The sequence below is a fragment of the Callorhinus ursinus genome, unplaced genomic scaffold, assembly GCF_003265705.2.
Source record: "Callorhinus ursinus isolate GAN/ISIS: 27379988/994484 unplaced genomic scaffold, GSC_fseal_2.0 scaffold14, whole genome shotgun sequence".
Classification (NCBI taxonomy): Eukaryota; Metazoa; Chordata; class Mammalia; order Carnivora; family Otariidae; genus Callorhinus; species Callorhinus ursinus.
The window spans coordinates 38,363,834-38,386,858 of record NW_027397076.1 but is presented as its reverse complement, the minus strand read 5'-3'; the positions used below and the strand labels follow the sequence as shown (position 1 = coordinate 38,386,858).

At 40.0% G+C, this 23,025-nt stretch overlaps 1 protein-coding gene across 1 annotated transcript in view; it reads left to right on the top strand.

Moving 5' to 3' along the window:
• HMGA2 (high mobility group AT-hook 2) overlaps window positions 1-22,693 on the top strand; it is a 136,329-nt gene extending 113,636 nt beyond the window's left edge. The window contains exons 5-6 of the mRNA XM_073900902.1: window positions 10,248-10,280; window positions 22,558-22,693. Of these exons, the coding sequence (XP_073757003.1) occupies window positions 10,248-10,280; window positions 22,558-22,605 (81 nt within the window). The 3' untranslated portion in view covers window positions 22,606-22,693. The remainder of the gene's footprint in view (window positions 1-10,247; window positions 10,281-22,557) is intronic.
• Window positions 22,694-23,025: the final 332 nt, after the last annotated feature.

Below are 23,025 nucleotides of genomic sequence, written 5' to 3'. Positions count from 1 at the left end.
TTCTAATGCATTCTTCATTTCACTTATTGAGGTCTTCAGCTCTAGAATTTATTTTTGGCACTCTTTTAGGATCCGAATCTTTTTGGTAAAGTACTCCTCTTTATTCCTGAGATCGTTGTGTTAACTTTCTGAATTTTCTTATAGCTTGTTGAATTTCTTTATAACAGCTCTTTTAAATTCTTTATCAGTTAGGCTGCAATATTCCATGTCTTTGGGCTCAGTTGCTGGAAAATTGTCACTTTTTGTGATACTGTATTACCATGGTTTTCCATGGTGTTTGATGAGAAGTGCCTCTGCCTCTGTATTTGAAGTAGGGAACATCTGTCTTGTTTAGGCAGTTTTGTTTACTTTGATTGTTAACAGTTCAGGAGGCTGGTAGTTTAGAGCCTTCCTTTTGTTTTCCAGAAGGTGGCGTTATAGCATATGTTTTTGGTCTTTCTTACCCAGAGCTGACTCCCCACTAAGGTTGGCAGCAAACACATAAAAGGGGAAAAAAAAAAAAGTGAAGGGTGGCCACAGAGAAAGAGACATGTGGTGTATTTAGCACTTGGGCTTTGGGTATGCCTGCTGCTTGGTAGGGGTATTCTCAAGGGGGAAGGATCCTAGTGGTCCATGAGCAGTCCTCTTGACTCCTGGGGCAGACAGCAAGAGAGCTTTCCTTCAGCGCTCTTTGCCTAATTCCCTTTCCATTCCTTCCCCCCCCCCCCGCCCCAGTCACTGCCATCTCTTCTCAGAGAGAGCAAGGGTTCCCTCGGGCTGCAGGGCATGACCAGGCAGACCCTCACTCACTGCCTTCACCCTACACCTCCTTTGTCAAAAAGGTTGTGCTGGCTCACTGCTGGCCAGCCACCCCACTCTCTCTGCCACCGCTGTCTCTGCTGCCTGTGGGCTCCACTGTCATTTCCTTGACTCTGCCACCTCCTCTGTGGTCCAGTGGATCTCTCAGTGTCCTGATGTGCTGTGCAGGGGCACTTTTTTTTTTTTCCTGTTATGGGTGTCTGAGTCGTTGTAAGTCAGAGAGGAGAGAATAAAGGAGTGACTCATGCCATCATGATGTTGATGTCCCAAAGAAATTTTCTAAGTACTGATTCTAAATCTCTTTCATCAAAATAAAAGTAATTAGAACTACTTTATTTTTTTTAAGATTTTATTTATTTATTTGAGAGAGAGAGAATGAGAGATAGAGAGCACGAGAGCGAAGAGGGTCAGAGGGAGAAGCAGACTCCCTGCCGAGCAGGGAGCCCGATGCGGGACTTGATCCCGGGACTCCAGGATCATGACCCGAGCCGAAGGCAGTCGCTTAACCAACTGAGCCACCCAGGCGCCCTAGAACTACTTTAAAAATCACATTATTTCTGGGGCGCCTGGGTGGCTCGGTCAGTTAAGTGTCTGCCTTCGGCTCAGGTCATGATCCCAGGATCCTGGGATGGAGCCCCGCGTTGGTTGGGGGGGGCTCTCTGCTCAGCGGGGAGCCTGCTTCTCCCTTTCCTGCCACTTCCCTCTGCTTGTGTGCTCTCACCCTCTCTCTCTGAAATAAATAAATAAAATCTTTTTTAAAAATCATATTGTTTCTATCATGAGCAATTAGCCAAACATACAAGAAAAGATATAAATGTTATGTGAGAAATCGGGAATAATTAGTTTAAGTTCAAATCCAATTTCATATAACAACTACCTGAAGAATCAGTCAAATGTTAAGAAGACATATGTCTTAAATGGACTTTCAGGTATGTCACCAACAAACTTGGAGTATAAATTATTGCTCATTTTCAATAATATATAATTTAATTTCCATGATCACACAGATGTCTATCTTCATCTAGTATTGAATATTAATTAGTCTTTCTATCTGGCTAAAGCTGACATTAGCTAAAGTATGAACTTAGCCCACAACATCAGTGCATATGTGTTTGATTTGCTGAAATCCAGCAGCATGGTGTTTCAAACATTTATTCATTTTACTTCGGTGCTGTTAACCATGTGTGTGTATGCAGAGTGAACTATAGCTATGTGAATGGTTATATGCAGAGAAAAAGAAATATGTAAAGAGAATAACTAAATAATTTGAGCCTTTAAAAAATACACAGTGTTTCTGTTTAAAAATTTGTAGAATAAGGAAATAGGACTGAGACAGATTATTTTTTTATGAAGGAACATTAATTCCACCATTTTCACTCAGGTGAAATGTTTGCCTGCAGGTGAATTTTGTCCTTAAATCTTGGAGAATCATAAAAATTGAGATGAAAAGTCAATTCATGAGACCATGTCTTCCCTTACCCCACCTGTGTGTGACTGTTCACTTCAGAATGCCTTATATTCCCAAAGCACGGCCATCTTCTATTAAAAAAAAAAAAAAAGTCTCTTAAATGCTGTAACTCAAGAGCACACCATAGTATCATTTTAAAACTAACCATAGTTTTGACAACATTACCCCCACACTGCATCTTTTGTTTTGTTTTGTTTTTTAAGCTAATTATAGGAAATTTCTTTCCTATCTATATTTTTTGTGTGTGTGATAGGAAAGAAGTGATACTTTTCCTCTTATAACAAGTCTTCAAATTTCTTCTTACATCTCTTTTTCTTCTGTCTCTACTTTCTTATTTTCCCTTTTAGAGGGAAAAAAAATCATGTTGTCTTTCCCTATTAGAGGGAAAATAATCATGACTATGCCTTTTACACTTAAAATTGCATTGAGCATAAGAGATTACATTGCACGTAGAAAAAAATAGTCTAAAATTGCACACTGTATTTGAATATATTTCCTTGTTTGTCCCCCTCCCCCATAGACTCTAGACTTCTTGAGGCCAGGAAACATTTCTTATTTATTTTGTACACCCAGTCCCCCTCTGCTTTATAGTTTATCAAATATCAATTAGAATTTGGTGAACTAATGAATAACTGTCAGATTATGGAAGATTGGCTTTCAAAACTAATCAAGACACTGAAATTTTTAAAGGGTCCCCTGTTGATCTTTGCCCTCCATTCTGAAGGTGTCTGAAAGGCCCCAGGGTGAAGGCTAAGACTCCAAAGGATTGGCCCCCAAATCAGTTTTCATGAGAACTATTGTGGCACGTTGCCCTACACACACAGGCTGATGTTAATAAACACTACCTAGAGCAGATTGTGACTATTCTCATCCTTGAACAGATGAAATGAGCCCAGCCACAGTGAGGACACTTTGCTATAATAATCCAATAAATACTTTTGAAATGGTGCTTACTTTTTTCTTTTGCATTAAAGTCTAAGAGTAAAGCCAAGTAAAGTAAAAAATAAAGAATACCTTCCCTTCCACCACCAATACCAAGCAGAAATTCTGGAGATTTTGCCAAAACTCCCTAGAGATATATCACTTCTTAGGAGACTTTGTACAGAGAACTACAAAATCTCCTTTGCACTATAAGAGCCAGATGTTACTGTGAAATTGTAACCCTCTGGGCTACATGTGTACACACACTGCACAGTCATCTCTAACTGCACACAGAAGGCACAAGAAATAGGAGTCATGACTTAACTCAAGCTTTTTCTAAGCTGGAGGAAGATTGCCACCGGCTAGTTGCCGTAGATGGTTTCTCTTTACCAAGACCTCCCACCACTAGGGGGCAGGATCATTCTGAACTGAGGAGGCCATGAAAACAAGACTTCCAACCCAAGAAAAGTGGTATATGCAACAAAGACGGGATATGTATAGCTGTAGCTGAGTCTCCTCGTCACACTGTCGCACCAACATTTGTTCTGAAATAAATTCTTCAAACTTTAGACATACCATATTCTTATCTAATTACCAAAAAAAAAAGAATTCTTAGGTAAATAAAATAACTTTGGGTCATTTGGCATTAGAGAGTACCCTGAACTCCACTGCCCTACACTAGTGTCAGTAACGGAGAGTTGACCATTTTAAATTAAATTAGAAGTTACATTTTTCCTTTTAGAGCTCTCCTGGGTAACCGCCAAGTATTGTTACATACAAATTATCCTAGCCATTCCGTTTCAGTGAAGAGGTAGCATTCAGAAGGACTTGTGTGTGTATGAGAAGTTAGCTAGATGATCACAAAGCCAGCCATGGTGTACTGGAAGAAAAGCTACAGAATAAACGAGAAAACTGGAACATCACACCTGGTATAAGCAAATCCCTTCTTTCACCCCAGAGTCTGGAGGACTTTGGCAAAATATGTGTCAGGGTTAGGAGCCAGGGTGGGGTGGCATGGGAAATTGAGTGCAGGATCTAGGTGCATAGAAAGTATAAAAATCTGTATAAGGCTACCAAAGCCTCACGACAAATCACAAAAATTATAAGGAGAATGGTCACCTTACCCTGATTCTATTAGGCTAACCTATATGAACTTGTTGCTATCTTACTGGGTTTGACAAACACGTGTGCAAGTTCATACGGTTCAACCTAACAGTGTTAAGTCCTGCTGAGTGAAAGGGAATGTTCTGCCTCCACCTATCCTGGTGACACAGGTCTGATGGAGGATTTGCATCTAAAGATCAGAGACCTTTATGTGACCTTCCCTGGAACTCCGGTGTTCCATCGAGGGGCCCCAGGGCATCCTTGGAGGGCAGGGAATGGCTTGGAGTAGAAGTCAGGTGAACGAGGCGCTGGCATTCCTGTCAGACGTACCATTTTGTCTGCTTTCTGTTGTGGGATTCCATTGAAGATCTGATTTGTAAAAGGAGAGGGAGATGTTCTTACACTTTTTAAAAAATGGTTCAAAACCTGTAAAGCATGTTCATTTTGTTAAAGGAACCCCAATATAAATCTTGACTTCCAGAATTTGAAGTTTTAGAGCTGTAAATCCAGAGCATCATGAACAAGTATGTTGATTACATCATTTCATGAAAGGCAGGAAAGAATTTTCATTCTCGATGATGGTAATCTCCCTCCAGTTCGGTTCATGTCATATTCAAAGAAAATGCATTCAAAATAGCACTGTGAAATTTCAAAGGGTGAAAGGCATATTTCTCAGCACATAAATGGAAAATGAATCTTGGTGAATGGTTATATACAGAAAGAAAGGTCTTTTTTTTTTTTTTTTTTTTGCCTTTAAGCTCTTTGAGACAAAGGTTGAAAAGGGGTATTGTTCAAAACACAAGTCAAAAAAAAAACTCCTGTAAGTATGTACACCACATGACCTGAAGCTGCTGTGGGCCTTCATGGTTCATGGCCATGTTTGAAGTGTTTATGTAGAAACTGGACAATTACTTGTGTAGAATCTGGGCTGTGTCTACTTATTGAATTTGGTTGATACTTTTTACTACAAATAACCAATTAATTTAGTCCAGAAAGCAGTTGAGGTAACTGAGCAATAGGTCGATTTATTTAATGAAATTTTCTCCAAATGGTAGGGATACATTCATCAGTCAGTTCAGGCAAAACATGAAGGTGGTTGCACTCATGCGGTTACAATTGCAATCATAAGACCCACTTTTTCAACGAGCTGACTTAGGCATAAAGGGCTCTCTGGAAGTCTAAAAACAAATATCTGTTTAGAAATGTTTTTAATATGATCCCATATTTAATTTAAAATTTTAAATAGCTGAGCTTATCTGTGAGATGTTATTTTGGGAGATGTTAAAGTCCCCTTCAATGTTAACTCTCATTTCAAGAGAGTGACACTGAAGGGGACTTTCATGTCTTGCAGAGGAAATGAGAGTTTTAAAATTCTTTTTTTAGTAAATAGCTAGGGGAATCTGTCTTACTCTATACTGCTGTGAGAGTGAAAAACAATCTACATGAAGAAAAGATTGTGCTAAGGAGCAGAGGTACCTCTTGATTGAACAACAGTCTTATGATTTTAAAGCAAGTGGACAAAACCACCTCCCAGTGGCTGGCAAAAACAAAAGATATAATTAGATTAAAAATCTGCTGCTTATATTAAACCAAAAGACCCACCTGTACAGAGATCCGAATGAAGGGCTATTTTCTTTCAAAGGTCAACTTAAGACACTTTACATAATTATCTTCCTTACCTTACTGCACATTGTACCTCATTTTTTTCAAAATGAAGTTGGTAAGCCCAATTCCAGCCTCATTTCATTTACTGTCTAGATTAGTACTAAAAATGAGCTACTAATGTCTAGGCTCTTTGTTATGAAGGATTTTCTTTCAATGCCTACCAGAAGGGTGGCTTAGCTGTCTAAGTATCAGCTTTAAATACCTAGACTCCGTGGAACCATAGGTTGGATTCTCAAGAGGGCCGGGGAACCCCTTAATTATTCTGAAATAGATGGTATAGCGGGCCATTTCCTACACAAGTGCCATTCTAAAATACTCTGTGAACATTAAAAATTCAATAACTATTTTCTTTTCTTTTGGAGAAATACTGGTTCACTGTATGATGTCAGAAATCTAAAAGTATGTGCTTTCCTTTTTTGTATTCCTTGCACTTTCTTAGCATGCTGTATCCTATGCTCTGTACAAACTTTAACAATATTTATTTGCATAAAGTTTGTACTTTGAATTTGGCTGACTTGTCCAGTATAAAGATGGGCCCACAGAGAACCACACTTTGAAGTCCGGGTGGTTAGAAAGGGCTTTTCTGAATCTTTCCGTGATATGTTTTAGCCATGGGTTCTTTTTAGTTCTCACGGTCTTATTTTAACATTGTATTAACCCAAAGCACTTGATCTTCAGAGTCCTTTGTTGTTGTTGATGATGATGTTATTTCGTTCTGGCTGGAAAGCTCTCTTTTACCTACTGTGTTTGAGATGTTTAAATGCAACAGTTGAGTGGGAGATTTGCATGAGAATCTTCTTGAAAGGTTTAACTCTCTCTTAACACAAGGAACTCAAAATGTCAGTGCACTAAGAGTTTGCATGCCAAGCCAACAAGGTGCCTAAAGTGTATGAACTCTCACCATGTGCACAGACAGTTAGAAACAGAGTCATCAGAAACACCTAAATAAGCAAGTTAGAGGACTTTGTTACTTGTTCAATACAATCGTCATCATGAAATCCATGCCTTTAAAAGGGACTTCTTCAGACCCTCCACAGTTGGTAATGAAGGAAGAATCTCCAAGTGGGAGCCAGGGGATCAGCTGGCCCTGTGGGGCCTAACTCGTGTCCTCTGGCATTCACCTGTCACCTGCAGCCTTGTAAAGCAGAGCTGGGCCCTGCCCAGGAAGCTGGGGGCTTCCTCTGCCCATGGCGGCAGTGCGGAATCCTGAGATCCCAAAGAAGGGGAATCTGGAAGTAGAAGTCAAGGCCACTCTCCTCCTGAATTGGATCTGGATTTGAATTTGACTTTAGAGGGGGGAGTTTAAGGAAGAAAATGGGTTTCTTCAGAGTACTATACAGGGGATTAAAAGAAGCAGAAGACTCAAGTTGTTTTAGCTTTAGAAAATGATCTTAGGGGAGGTCATTTTGATTCCCTATGCCTTAGTTTCCCTGTAAAAAAAAAAAAATGGAAATAATAAAGCCTGGGCCCTCCTGGTCACAAAGGGGCAGCAGCTGTTAAAAATACAAAGGATTTTAGCCTCTATATGGGAAATGCACGTGTAAAATACGACTCATGTATGAAGGTGCAGGGAAATATACCGCCAACCACACTACCGATTCATATGCAAGTTGATATTATTCAGTTCTTCTTCTAGGGATGTAGGGGCCAACCATGTTTTTGATGACAAGAATCCTAAGAGGCAACTGGTTTTTAGGTATCAACACTTAGTCCTAAGCTAGGAGACGCCCTGAGGAAGATAAGAAAACTTGCGGTTTGTTTGGTGTCCCAGAAGATTTCCAGATTATCGTTTGTTGCCTTTTCCTTTTTATGAATGGCTGTAGTATTATGCTTCCGTCTGCATTTTCTACCAAAGCCATTCATAAAAATAAAAACAAAACAAAATAACAACCACAGAAAACTTTCTCGGCACCGTCTGGAGCCATTGGGTGCCAGAGGCTGGGAAAACATCCTGGCAGCCATCACCCCAACCAGCAGTGAGAGCATTCAAGGGTCTGTTTGTTTGGTGGTCTGAGAAGTATGAAGTGCTGTGTGGAGGGGCAGCTGGTAGGAGTTCTGTGACACCGACTAGGCCGGGAGCCAGGGCTGGCTGAGGTTCAGACATTGTCTTTCCCCTCATTGAAGTGTCAGGACCTCATTCATGGAAAATCGGGTGAGTTGGCAGCCCTTACAGAGGATTTTCATTGAGCCCCGCGGTGTGCAGGAGTCCCATGAATGCGGGATCCTCAGCCAAAAGAGGAGGGGAACTTCTGGGCCATAGAAACCAGTCAGCCTGCAAGAATGTGTGGGGATTTGAAACGGTTTGGGAGTAAACATGTGTACAGGTGTCATCGGCAGGAAGAAAGAGAAGGAAGAAAGTGGTCTGTCCTTACAAATGACTCTTGTGAAATGAATACTCTCTCAGCACACCCTTCGGAATCCTAAGAGGCAAGAAGTCTTCATCATCCTTGGTTCAGTACCACCTGCAGAAAAGATCATCTCACAGTCTGGGCTTTTAGGATGTCATCTCCCCTGTGACTTATAGGCAAAGGGAAGAGCACTTTTCTTTTCAGTGAACAGAAGTATTTTGTCATTTTAAAAAGTTTTTTTTATCTTGTTCATCTAAAAAAAGAAAGCTCTGATGATTTTTATCTAACATGTTTACTACATCAGCAGTAGGACCATCACACCATCATAGAAATTCCAAGAGGGATGAAAATGAATAGGAGCTCTATGCCCCGTGATATGGTGACTTGGCCCCAACTTCTGTTATTTGGGAGAATGGTAGTGATTTTATTTTTTTCATTTGTGCCACAAAAGCATGTCACGATCCACATCAGAGTGGCTCCGTCGTGTTTGCAAATCCTAGTGATGTGTAGATAGAAGAAGTAAGGCTTCTAGTTGGACTTGAGAGTGAGTACTGGAAGTAATCCATCGAAAAGCTTGGGCTTCAGATCCTACTCTTACATTAACCAAGAATAACTTAAATATCTTTCGAATATTCCAATTGTTGGAAAATTAATTTAGGCTGGGTAGAAAAAACTTCCCTCAGATGTTTCACTCAAAAAAGAGAATTCTGCTCTACATATATAATTTAAGAGCTACAGATGTAAATAAAACAAAATAGGCTGCAAATGAAACCATCAAGAAAGTGAACAAACCACAGAATGGGAGAAGACATTTGCAAATCATATTCCAGTGACACTCACATCCAGAACATATAAAGAACTCCTACAACGCAATAATGAGAAAACAAACTTTAATATGAGCGAGAGATTTGAATAGACATTTCTCTAAAGAAGATATACAAATTGCCAATAAACACATGAAAAGATATTCAACATCATTTGTCATTAGGGAAAATCAAATCGAAACCACAGTGACATTGAACTTCACACCCAGTAGATGTTTATAATTAAAAAGACAGGCATTACCAAGTGTTGACAAGTATATGGAGAAATTGGGACCCTCATATGCTGTAGGTGGAAATGTAAAATGGTGCAGCTGTTTTGAAAAACTGTCTGGCGGCTCCTCAAAATGTTTAACATAGGGTTTACCTGTATGACCCAGAATTCCACTCCAAGCTATCTATTCCCAAACGAAATGAAAACATGTCTCCACTAAAACTTATATATGAATGTTCATGGCATTATTCATGATAGCCAAATGGTGGAAACCACCCAAATGTCCATCATCTGATGGGTGGATAAACAAAATGTAGTATATCCATATAGTGGAATGTTATTCAGTCATAAAGAGTAATGAAGTACTGATGGGTGCCTACGACACAGATGACCCCGGAAAACATGGTGCTAAGTCAAAGAAGCCAGACACAAAAGACCATATACTGGATGATTCCATTTACATGAAATGTCCAGAATAGGAAAATTTATAGGGACAGAAAGTTGAGTGGTTGGTTAGGGAATGGGAGGGTGACTGGTAAGGCAGGAGGGAGTGGGGAGCAGTCGATAATGGGTATGGGGTTTCTTTGAAAGGAGGTGAAAATGTTCTAAAACTACGTCGTGATGGTGATTTTAGAACTCTCTGAATATACGAAAGAAACTCTGAATTATATACCTTATGGGTGAATTTTATGGTATGTAAATTGTATCTCAAGAAAGCTGAGTGTTTTTAAACAAAATATTAACAAATTAGCCCCTTTGACTCCTCAAGTGAATCTAATTTTAGAACCAATTTTTTGTCTTTACTTTGCAGGCAAGTGTCTATATTTAAAACGTGTATACTTAATTATTTTCATTATGTATGTTTCCTTTTAAAATATAACAGTTCTTTTTGTTTGTTTCTTCCCTAGCCACAACAAGTCGTTCAGAAGAAGCCTGCTCAGGTAAGAGATAGTTATTATGATTTTTTCCTCCCAATTAATATAAAAAGTGAAATTAATATAGTTAATTATTCTATTATTCTATAATTAATATAGAGTGAAAAAGATATGACCCCAAATTAAATCTTTTTTTTTAAGATTTTTAAGATTTTATTTATTTATTTGACAGAGAGACAGCGAGAGAGGGAACGCAAGCAGGGGGAGTGAGAGAGGGAGAAGCAGGCTCCTTGCTCAGCAGGGAGCCCAACGTGGGCCTCAATCCCAGGACCCTGGGACCATGACCTGAGCCGAAGGCAGACGCTTAACGACTGAGCCACTCAGGCGTCCCAACCCCAAATTAAATCTTTAATTAGAATTTTTCTAGTTTTGATTATGTCAGCCTCACAGTATTCTTGCAAATTTGTTGTGTCCTTCAGACAAAGCCAGGAATACATAGTCTGAGATTATGTCATTAAAAACCCTAGGGTGTGCCTGGCTAGCTCCGTCCATAGTGCATGCAATTCTTGATCTCCAGGTTTTCAGTTCGAGCCTCACGTTTGGTATAGAGATTACTTAAAAATAAAATCTTAAAAAAAAAAAAACCCTAGACAATCAAGGCCGGAAGTGTACAAAGCAAATATAGTTTAAAAAGTAAAATCTTTATTTCTGTGCCTCATATAAAACAAATATTTAATAATCTTATCACGTGTTTTGCCAACTCTTAAACATCAAATTTTGTCCTTTCCTTCTATCTATCCATATTCCATTGACTTGATACAGAACTTATTAGCTGAAAAATATATTGTGACTTATGACAGGAACATAATCTATTTATTGCTTTATTCCATAACCTTTGATAATCCCAAAACACCCCCAAAGAAGGCTGAGGAACTGGGAAATTAAGTTATCCCAGCTTTGCAGATTGATGAACCCTCAGGTCCTTCCTCATTGGCTGAATCAGATTTTCTGTAGTTTTAGCAACATCAAAATTAGGAACCAGTTTTACTTCTTTTGTTCTTTATGCCTGGTGTTCCTTGTCCTGAATATAATCTATACGTAGAAACATAAGAATCATATTTATTGAGGAAGTATATCTGGAAGGGAAAAAAAAAAAACCTGAAGAATAAATTAACCATGATTGCCAAGTATGTGAGCTGTTATTAAAATTTAAGAATGTCCTACTATTCTCCACCTCTGGGTTTAAAGAGATGCCCAGGAAGGGGCACCTGGGTGGCGCAGTCAGTTGAGCCTCTGACTCTTGGTTTCCACTTGGGTCATGATCTCAGGGTCATGGTCTTGGGGTCACGGCCTGGGGGTTGTGGGATCGAGTCCTGTGTTGGGCTCCACACTCAGCTCGGAGTCTGCTTGAGATTCTCTCTCCCTCTCCCTCTGCCCCTCCCCAACTAAAATAAATAAATAAATCTTAAAAAAAAGATGCCCAGGAGATCTGAATATATCATACAGAACCTGCTGAAGTACGTCGTTACCCAGTGCCATGGGTTACCAAGTTCTGTTCTTTGTAGAGCTCTTTCATATACTTTAAAATATCCATGGGATCTTTTCCTTAGAGGTGTCTAAAAATGTACTTTGCACCCTGGTGTCTTGCCTGAGAAAGACCATCTGAGCAATCATATGTGTCTACTATTCTATACAAATGCTGCTTGAAAGAAAATTGAAGCTTCTAAACACACGTAAGCATATAGGGAAAGTGTGTCAATAATTACGTGTGTGTTTTAAGTAAAATAAAAGCAGAGTTAACATGAAAAAAAATTCTCAGGGCTGCCCCCTTAAAAGCCAAGAGTGGTAAGGAGTACTAAAAGTAAATACCCAGTGTTTGAGTGTTTGTAAACAATATTTAAATAAACAAAATATAAACAAAAACATTTTAAGTAGGAGATTCCAAATATATTTAGCCTCTCATCTTTCATCAGTAAGAACTTCAAGAGAAAGTAAATTTAAAAGTCAGTGCATTTGGGTCAGTGCATTGGGAACACTGCAGTGTTCACTGTTGCATCACTGGCTGTGAACAATAGGTTAATAACCTTATGTGGTCTGTTAACGACATTGATTCATTCTCTATTCTTGGTGTTGTAGGGAAGATGAGGCAAACAAAAACAGTTACTGCATCTGAGAAATGTGTAATCTAGTTAAAAAGTTCTTAACATTGGCTTCATATTAGAATAACCTAGAGACTGTGTGTGTGTGTGCGCGTGTGTGTGTTTATGTGGCTATTATATATATCTCAGTATCACACATATATATATGCCTGAACCCTGCCCAGTAGTGTGTGCGGAGCCAGCCCTAGTGAGCCAGTTGTAAGCATCTCTTTCAAATTGTATGTTTGGTGATGTCAGGTAGGTAGCTTAAAATCCACTATGGTGTGAGTATTTACCCCATGGAAATTGACAGCTACTACAAATCAGGACCTTTTTTTCCTGGCAAGCAAGTTTACCTACACACCACTGACCCCACCCTTCAGTGATTCTGGTTATTTGGTCTGAAGACTCAAGCATCATTATTTTTTATGAACTCCCTGAATGATTCTAACGTGTAGCCAGCCAGGGGTGAAGAAAATACTCGGTGAACACACATGAGAAGACATTTAAACATTTGTTGAACAAATGACCACAGAATGCCAATGTATATGAGGCACATAGGGGATACAGATGGATGAAGTGGAATGCCAGGCGTTACTTAAGGGGATAATTCCTGGAAGACTTTTTTTTTTTTTAAGATTTATTTATTTATTTGAGGGAGAAAGAGAGTGCGTGTGAGTGAGCAGGGGGAAGGGCAGAGGGAAAGGGAGAGAGAATCCCACGCCGACTCCCTGTTGAGCAGGGAGCCCAACACAGGCTCGATCCCAGGACCTGAGATCATGACTTGAGCTGAAATCAAGAGTGGGCCACTTAACTGATGAGCCACCTGGGCACCCCTGGAAGCCTTTTGATTTTGTTTTTGTTGTTTAGTTGCAGAGGGGAAAATGGAGACCTAAATTAGGGAAAGAAAGGAAGATGTTATCAATGAAGTGAGTGGCATATTCCCAAGTAGAGAGGCAGAAACAAATAAATCATAGGTGGAGATTATCAGTGTAGCCAAAACTGATGGCAAATTGGTCAGTAATATACCAAGAAATCACAAATTCTTTCTCGAGAGAATCAGGACTATCGAAGAAGGCACAGATGGATTGGGTTGGTCTTCACTGATCCATCTGGCTGTCTTACAAACCTGCTCCAGATTTGCCCTCCAAAGGAAGAGTTCAGAGTTTAAAAAAAAAAAAAAAAAAAAAGTGAGCTCATTGGGCTTCCTAATCTTTATTGTCTAAGGATACAGTGATGAATTATATAAACATGGGGGCTACGTGGAAGTTCATGGAGGATAATGTAAATTTAACACTACATACAAAAGGATCTCTTCCTTTTCCATCTGTTTATTTCAAAATACCCTCCCAGATGGCTTTTCCATGTGGCAGTCTGGATTAACTCAGGCTCATATCCTCTCTTCATCAACAGTACTTTGAGGGGCTCCATTCAGATCCTGTTTTGAGGTGGTGAATATTTTAATACAATTAAATATTTTACATCTAAAGAAAAGGGCTCAGCGCTGTGTAAAGAATACCTAGGTTTTGCTTTTTGGCCCCGTCACGGGGTGAATTAATCTCTCTCTTCCCTATTTACCCATCTATGGACTGGGAGAATAACATAACCCCTTGCTCCCAAGAAAATTTGGAGAGATTCGAAATTATATAAATTCCAGAGCGTATTGCTATGTTCTGACTTATTTTTGGCTGCTGGGTTTTTCCTTTCCAGAGATTTATACCCTCAAAAATCCTAGAACTCGCATTAGTTCAAAACTGCTATCTTTTTCACAGCACTGTTTTAAAAATGAAGATTGTTTTAACTAAGGGGGAAATGTTACAGTAACTGCCACATCCTCTCATTAAGACTAAAGCAGTCAGAATCAGTTTTCTTGTATGTATGTCACATTTATATGGAATTACAAAGACTCTATTGTAAAATATCCTAATGCCATCAAACTCTGCAAGTTCCCCAGAGCCTCAAGAATGCCACTTCTTGAAACTGGAATACAAAGCAGCAAAATTCATTCTGAGGAGACAAGTCCAGAATTATAAGTTTCAAAATCTCAATATATGGTTATGTACATAAATACATGTGTCCAGAGAAGAATAAAAATTTAAGGGAAGCCCTACTGCAGGGGTTTGTGTTTATAAAGCCCACCAGGCGCCATGAGCGAGAGACCTCAAGTGGGTCCCACATCCTCACAGGAAAGTTAATGGCCTCTTAACAATCTTAAAGAGAAAAATCTGCAATAGTCACATTAATTTTTTAAATTACAAAAACTGTGAAAACACAGCTTCCTGGGGAACTCTGCCAAATTTTTATTTAAAATGACAAATTAAGCAATAAATAGAAATTAGCTAATATGTTCATTTTTTAGCAATTTGAAGCAGTTGACTTCTCAACCACATGGATCACGTCCTTAACTTTAGTAGGAAATGGTGGTAGGATTTGTTGTCATTGTTGCTTTTATAAGATAACACCGTAAGAGTGTCAGGTTATTATTATTGATAGAGCGTTGTTCCTTGAGTTTTTATTTTGATAAGAATAAATCTCATACCATGGCAAACTTCTAAAAAGGTTTTGCTGGTTCGTCGGCTATCTTACTGTTTCTTGATTTCCTTCTTTTAAGGCTTTATGCGGAGATCAGAAGGGACTCCTGCTCTTTAATTCAGACATTTTTTTTTCTCACCTGAGTCCTACCCAAAGGGAACACAGGTTTTAAAAATCCTAACAGTTCTCCTTAACTTTCAACCCAATTTCCTCATTGTTGTTGTCCTGGCAAGCTCCACCTCTACCAATTAAGACAAGTGTAAACCTGCTCCTTTTCAGTGTCCCAATTCCCAATGAGAGGCTTGGAAAGTGCTCTGTTTCTAAAAGAGTAGAAACAAAGCTTTCTGTTTCCAAGGAGAATTTTTACCTGCAAGTAACATCTTCTGTGGGTGGTGTGTACCTGGGCGAAGAATTCTCAATAAGCCTGGTTATCATGGGATTTTTTTTTCCCCTCTTGAAAAAAAAAAGGTTGAATGTTTTTACAGGGACTTCAAGGGCCGTTTTAAGGATGTTTATATTTCAAACAACCTAAACATTGTTTGGAGCAAAATGAGAGATTTCATTTTGGGACAAGCAAGTTGATGAATGGCAGTCAGCGTCTTGTTCTTAAAGAAGGCATTTTACTAGGGGCTCTTGGTCTAGACACACAAAGGGGAGAGGAGACAGAGGGGAGAGCATTCTCAATCCAACACTCGTCTTCTAAACGGTACCTTGGCCAATGCAGCAAATAGTTCCTAATAAATCAGACTTGCAAATAGTCACTCTTCTACTCACTCAGGGAACACAGTGATTTATGCTGCCTAAGTCATAAAGAGTACTGATTTATTTATTTTCCTACTTAGGCTCTTTCAAGCTGGTAAAACATTTTGTGGGCCAGTAAATGTTTGGTACCAACTGGCAAAACATGAAGAATTCTATCAAAGCCCGGCCTAGTGGCACTGTTTTGTTGTATACGAAATACTTTTTGATTTAACCTCTGACCTCTGACATTGCAGAGGTCAAGGGAAAAGGAGAGTCTAGCACAGGAGAAACCAACGTTTAACCCTTACAGTAAAGTCGCTCAAGGATGTAACAGCACAGGGGTAGGGCAAGGAAACATAGCAAAATGATTACTAACCATAAGCACACAAAGTAACTAGTTTGGCTAACCCTTGTCATAAAGAAATATGGGCAAGGTGAACTCAGCTGTGTCTTGTCAGGGAATGTCTCAGAGAGATGACATAAACTTCTAAAAGGAGTGAAAGAACATCACTCAATTTGGGGCAATACATAAACCTCCACAGGGCAAAATTTAGTGTTTCTAGGCTTGCCAGATTTCCTATAGGAGTTTTTTTAAGTATGATTGTTTTTAACCATGTGGTAAAGTCCATGGATTAGGCTAAAAAGGAAAATGACAGTGTCTGCCTGTTTTCCTCTGCATTTTGAGGTGAGTTGAATAAAAACCAATCGTTGACTCAATATGCAAACTTTCTTCTCATTATCCAAACATGCTGACCCAAATTAATATGAATAAGTAGTAACTGGTTTTAAAACCTGATCTTTCTTAAAAAAAAAAAAAAATCTTTAATGTTTGAATAGCAATATCTTGCTTGGTCCAGGACACTTCCTTTACATTCAGGAAGTGTTTGCAGAACACTCGAGTGTATATTGAGAAATTGTTTGTTGACTTACTATTATTACTGATATTTTCCTATTTTATTCAAAAGTCCCAGCTCAGGACAACAAAAAATGTTCAGTGAAAAACGTTTGATTAAAATCCAGGAATATTCTCTTCCCTGGCAACAAACACAACAGATATGCAAAACTTTACACACAAAGAAAAGCAAGAGAAAAGTTTTCGGCTGGTCTTTGCCACCAACCAATAAACACGTCTGGAATATAACCACTAAACACCCTTTGACGTAATCAATTTAAAAGCTTTGCGGGGGTGCCTGGGTGGTGCAGTTGGTTAAACACCCGACTCTTGATTTTGGCTCAGGTCATGATCTCAGGATCATGAGATCAAGCCCCGAGTTGGGCTCCACGCTAAGCATGGAGCCTGCTTAAGATTCTCTCTCTCCCTCTTCTTCTGCCCCTCTCTCTCCCTCACTAAAAATAATAAGAATAAGAATAAAATAAATAAAAATAAAAACTGTAAAAACAAGAACATTCCTCAACAGTTTCAGAGACGTTGAAATAAATGTCCTTCTTCTGAATGCTTCCTTCATGCAAAAATCCTTTTGCTACATCTTTAGCTATTTTTCAAACATGAGGCTCCTTCAGTAAGCATTAGAACTGGCATGGAAAATCGATAGAGCTCGTGGCCCTCAGAAGTGGTGACTTACAGGATCCTGAAACTTGCAGTTAGTTTATACATGAAATGATTTCCCTATCTGTGAAGTGTGACTCTCTTCTCAAGATATTGATAAATATCCCTTCACCCCTGGAAAGAAATCCGTAGTATCATAGTTGAATGTTACCTCTGTTTACGATACTTTCAAGTGACAGAACCTTGATCGAGGGTGCAGATGAGACAAACAGGAGTGCATTTTAGAAATCAAAGACATCTCGTTTGTTTTCTTTTGGGGGCATTATTTAAAATTTTCTTTCTCAGCAGTCTCTCATTGAATCACAGGTAAAGAAATAAAGATAGGAAGAGTAACTGTAATTAACAATAATTTTTCTACACTATATCTTACAGGATCTTATACTGTTTTGTTCTGTTTTGTTTTTTTCAAAATTTTCCCGTTCAGTTGTCACATTTTTTTCTCACACCCTGCTGGGCAAGTAGATGGGTATTGTCATTACTGGCCTGACACAGTGAGAATATGGCATGAGTCACACAAGCCATTAATGTCAGGGTTGATGTCGGTGGTCAGCAACCTCCAGGATCAACCTTCTTTCCTTAAACGTCCCTCAGTAAAGACCTTAACACTAACTTTATTAAGTTGATGGTAACACATGCAAGGTAGTCCTGACGCTTGTGTTTTCTAGACACATAAAGCTAAAATAAAGAAAGTATGGAGTACAAATGCCTTAAATATCCCAACTTCTTAAGTCTCCTGTTAAAAACCAAATTTTTCCCTCCTAGCATTTCCACCAGCATACCTTCCACTTGCCAGAATATCTGGTTTATATATGTTCCATTTAACATATTTTTTTAAAAATCTGATGTAAAGTTTTCCTAGTTGGAAGAAATAATCACTTTCCATTAAGTTAAACAGCCTCAATCCATTTTAAATTAAAATATCTGACAGAGAAATAGAAAAACTCAGCTCTGTGGTCTTGTGGGTCACTTAGCTACAGATGGAACTTGAAAAATCCGTTTCTGGTCACTGCTGCTGAGGCAGAGAGTCCATTATTTCTGTTCTGATGGGACTGGCTGGAGATATTCGGGAACGTGAAAAACTCTTACATGTGTCATTCGAGTCCTTAAGGAGTTGAACATATTAAGATGACAAAAAGAATTTGTCATGAAACTATAATGACTCTTTCTAGACCACCAGGTATTTGTAGGTTTATTGGCAAGATAGCTGAAATTACAAATGTATTTTTAGCCTGAAGCATTTCATAATAAAAGAGTTGCAGAATTCTTTGCAATCAAGAAGAAAAAAATAGGGATTTATTAAAGCTGACATGGACTTCTGTGATTTTGCACTCCTTACTACACACAAAGAGGGGGATCGTGGGGACCTGAGTCCTAAAATTTGCAAGGAGAGTATTTCCGTTTCCCGGTTCCATTTAGAATTCACTGGCCTCCCTTCCACTGCAGACCTGCTGTTTAGTCTGCATCTGAAAATTAAACCCAGAGCTTCAGCTCTCACATTAAGTACTAAACTTTCCTCCAGCACACACCCTCACTTGTGTCTGTGTGCTAAGATCTATGATTAGACTCTTAAGACATTTTAAAATTCCATCAGGCATTAGAGGATAAGGTTGGATATCGGGCTGTCTTCTTCCTCCTTTTGAGTCCATGAGCGGAAGTACACCCAAAGGTAAATGCCACATGCAGGATGGAGATAAGTGCGAACTCTATTTCTAGGTTTTAGTGGGGTGTTTGTTCAAGCTTAACCAAAGCAATGAAAGAGTTACATTTATTAAATTCCTTTTTTTCATGAACGAAAGAAAAACCAAGGCAAAATGAGTGTAATTTTCCAGGAGTCGTTATAAAAATATAGCTCTCCAGCTCTGCCCACTTTCCTTTCCTTCTCTTCAGTTTTCTGCCCAAAACACTTGCATGTTTCACCCCGATGTGGTGCAGCCTCAGTTGTCTTTGTAAAGTAGCCGCGTGAACGGCCGGGAGCTGTTCAGTGTTTAGAGGTCTCGGTGGCCAGTGCTCATAAAAATGTCACTGTGCACTTCCACTTGGAAAAGTCCTTTTATCCTGCGTTCCTGAAGCCCCATTCCAACAGTTAGCCTCCTTGACCAGGCTGTTGCTGTTTGCCTTCCCACCTTGCGGACTAGCTTCTAATGAGATGTGTGTAACTCTTGGCTATCAAGTTTCCATCTCCTTATTGCTTCAGAGCTGCTCTTGGGGGGCTACACAAGCTCAAAGGTCCTTTGGCCCTATGCTGCAAATGTGAAGTCATTTAGGTAGATACCTCAAGGCGCAACCTATTGTCTAGAATGAGTGGCAGTGTCTTCTAAGTCCCTGAAGAGGATTGAATCTCAGGGGTCCCAACCACCTACTCTACTATGGAAATAAGATTCCTTGGGGACACCAGAGCCAGCTGCTGATGCCCTTACATCACCGGTTTCCGTCCACACTTTGCACCATAGAAGGGGCCCCGTGTGAGGTCTGGTCAGCTGTGACACTTAAGGTAGCCGAGGGCGGGTTTTCCAAGTTCATCTTTTTTCCTCACAGGGAAGATTTTTCTTCTCTTAATTATGCCCATAATTGGTCACAGCAACCACACATACAGCAAAAGTTAAGTCACTGAAAAGGTGAGAACAGAGGTTTGCAGAGGTGAGAAGTGCCACACACCCCATCGTCATCCGCTTGGCAGCCATGCTGTCCCTTGGAGGGTGGCCAGTCGGGGCCATGCCAAGACGAGGAACACTCCACTAACTAGACATTTGAGAAAACCATCATTCGGAGCATGTGAGAGCCCACATTATTTCCCAAAGTTAACAGAGTGAGGCTCCCACCCTCTGACATCCTACTTACATGCCTGTTACTAACTGACAGCTACTAGTAGAAGAATTTCAAGGTCAGCGGAAAGATACATTAGTCAAACAACTATCCCTGTTGTGTTAAGAGCTGTTTTAAGTAAAGGAAACAATATGAGGGACCATCATTTTCAGCTGAGTTGTGTCTAAGGCATTTAAATAAACCACTTACATATCGGGAGCTTCAAGATCTCAAATCAAGCAAAGTTTCTGGGAATGTTTTAAAAGCTGATCGCATTCCATCTACTACAAGGTCTTTGTAAGTTCATGGCCTGAAAATTCTATTTCCTTCCGGATTTGGAAGTAATTTGGTTTCCAGATAGTATAGAAAAATCGGGCAGTTAGAAACGGGAATAATTACAGCTAAATCCAGAAGGTTTTCCAGCTTGACCGAGTTCTATTAATTTGTTAACCATAAGAAGGAATACAATATACCTGCCAGCCTTCATGCTGTAAACTGTTTCAGAGCAGTACCCTAAGTTCACACCTTGTGTCATAATGAGAAGTGAGTCTTAGGGGGACGGATGAAGAGTGGATCTGCCGAACGGCTTAGTGACTTTATGGATTTTAAATATTGAGTGAAAAGACAAGGTCATAGGGCAGCTGAACCTTGGCTTGCCTCTCTTTCGTCTGTCTGTGGCTTTGATCATGCTACATCCTCCTTTGTGGCCGGGACTCCAGAGAGAATCTCAGGGTCATGGCCTGTTGCCTATCAAGAGGTATAAACCTGCTGCTTAAATATGTGGAGCCCTCCGTGTGGGGGTTGGGAGCGGAGGGGAGGTAGCTTCATACGTTCCACATTTCCCACATAACCCGAAGCAGACTAAACAAAACTGGTGTGAAATCTCATGACTTGATGCTGCTGTGGTTATGTTTTTTAACTGTAATCCATTCATTTGCATGTGTGTTTATTCCCAGGATTTACAGCTTTCTCAGTCTTTGGGGGAAGAGAAAGTTTGAAACCTTTTGCGAGGGGTTTGCAGTAAGCAGTGGTCTGTGATTAAAGCCTGGAGTAGAGTGTGTAAGGGAGAGTGAGTGTTGTGTGTGCATGCGCATGCATTCTTGTGAGTGTGTGAGTGCCCATTTCTGTGGGGTTTTTTCCTCCCGTTTGCTGCTCTTACGCAAAAGCGTCACACATGGTAGCATTTAGGAACTCCTTCACAGCTGAAGTGTTTCAAACACTAATGAATGGAAGTTTGGTCATATAATGCAGACAAGCTTTAAGGCATGCTTTACTGAATGGTGTACTGTAGTGACCTGGGAAAGGAAGAGAGGTATAAATTGTGTCAGTTAGCCACCCAGACAAAATGAAGCCATGTGGAAAATCAAATCTATTAAAGTATGAAGACTGTTATAAGCTGTTTTAAGCTGGCCATTCTTAAAGAGGCTCAGTTTGCGGCAGGAGTAAATGTTTACCTCTTCTCCCAGATCTTTTTCACATGCCGTCTTATGAGACAATGTGCAGCATTTGATAAAAATCATCCTCTCACTAACGACACTTTTATCAGAAATGTTTATTGTCTCCGCTTTACCACCCATGTCCTGAAAGGTACTGCACATTTGTTAAATAAGCAAAGGGAAAGAGAACCGTGCAGCTCAAGCCAGCTTGCAGAAACTCCAACAAATTCCAGAGCCATAAGGAATCAGGAAAAAAAAAAAAGAAAGAAAGAAAGAAAAAGAGAAGGAAGAATTAGATTTATTTGAAGAGGAGGCCCTGCAAAAACATATATATTAGATTTTCTCTGCTTGGCCAGCCCACCATTAAATGTTTGGTAGATGTGGATTTAGCATTGACATCCAGCCGGTAGGCCAAACTTTGCTCATTGTCTTAAAATGTGCTTTAATAAATACAAGAACGAGGAACTCGATTTGGAAAGGAAGCTAGTAGTCAGCTCACATGGAAGTGCTGGCATCTTGGTCTCACATGGGTTCTGACGCCCGTCTGGCTCGGCCCAATTCCTGGCCCTACTTCCTCTGTAACTTTGGGTGCATTCCCTGCCGTGCCTTGACTTTCTTGTCTATCAAATGGGAACAATAACAAACCATGCCTAAAAGCATCTAGCAAGCGTCATAAAACTATCCGCCATGACTCTACCAGTATCTGCTGGACAGGTTCCTTTGTGTCTCAAAGAAAGGATTTCCCTTTATTTTTTGCTTACTTGTGCACTGGTTTTTAAAACTGATGGCCGGCATGCTGTCGGGAAAAATCTATCCATTTCTTTTTTACTCTAATTGGCGAGTAAGCTTACATTAGCCTGACATTCTCTGAACTGCAAACAATTGAATTTGCTGACCAGCCGCCATGATGTCAAGCCTTAAGTCAACAGCGGCTAATGACTGCTCTGGGAAAAAAAAACACCTTGATTCCTCAATTACAGTTTAAGAAGCCCTGGGAATGAGGGCTTGCCAATCATCCGCATCCTTTTTTTGAAGCCAGCATAATGGGCTGTGGGAACAGGTCACCTCTGAACTGTCGGTAAGAACGGCCCACACGGTGTAATGGTTGTGCCCTCTGTGTGTTCCAGGAGGAGACTGAAGAGACATCCTCACAAGAGTCTGCAGAAGAGGATTAGGGGGCGCCGACATTCGATTTCTACCTCAGCAGCAGTTGGATCTTTTGAAGGGAGAAGACACTGCAGTGACCACTTACTCTTTATTGCCATGGTCTTTCTACTTTCATCTGGGGTGGGGAAGGGGGGGAGGGGGTGGGGCGGGGGCTGGGTGGGGGGGGAGAAATCACATAACCTTAAAAAGGACTATATTAATCACCTTCTTTGTAATCCCTTCACAGTCCCAGGTTTAGTGAAAAACTGCTGTAAACACAGGGGACACAGTTTAACAATGCAACTTTTAATTACTGTTTTCCTTTTTCTTAACCTACTAATAGTTTGTTGAACTGATAAGCAAGAGCGGGTGGGTGAGGAAAAAACTCTGAATCGGGTTTAGTCAATCACTGCACTGCACACAGACGAGAAAAGTGTCACGCTCGTGAC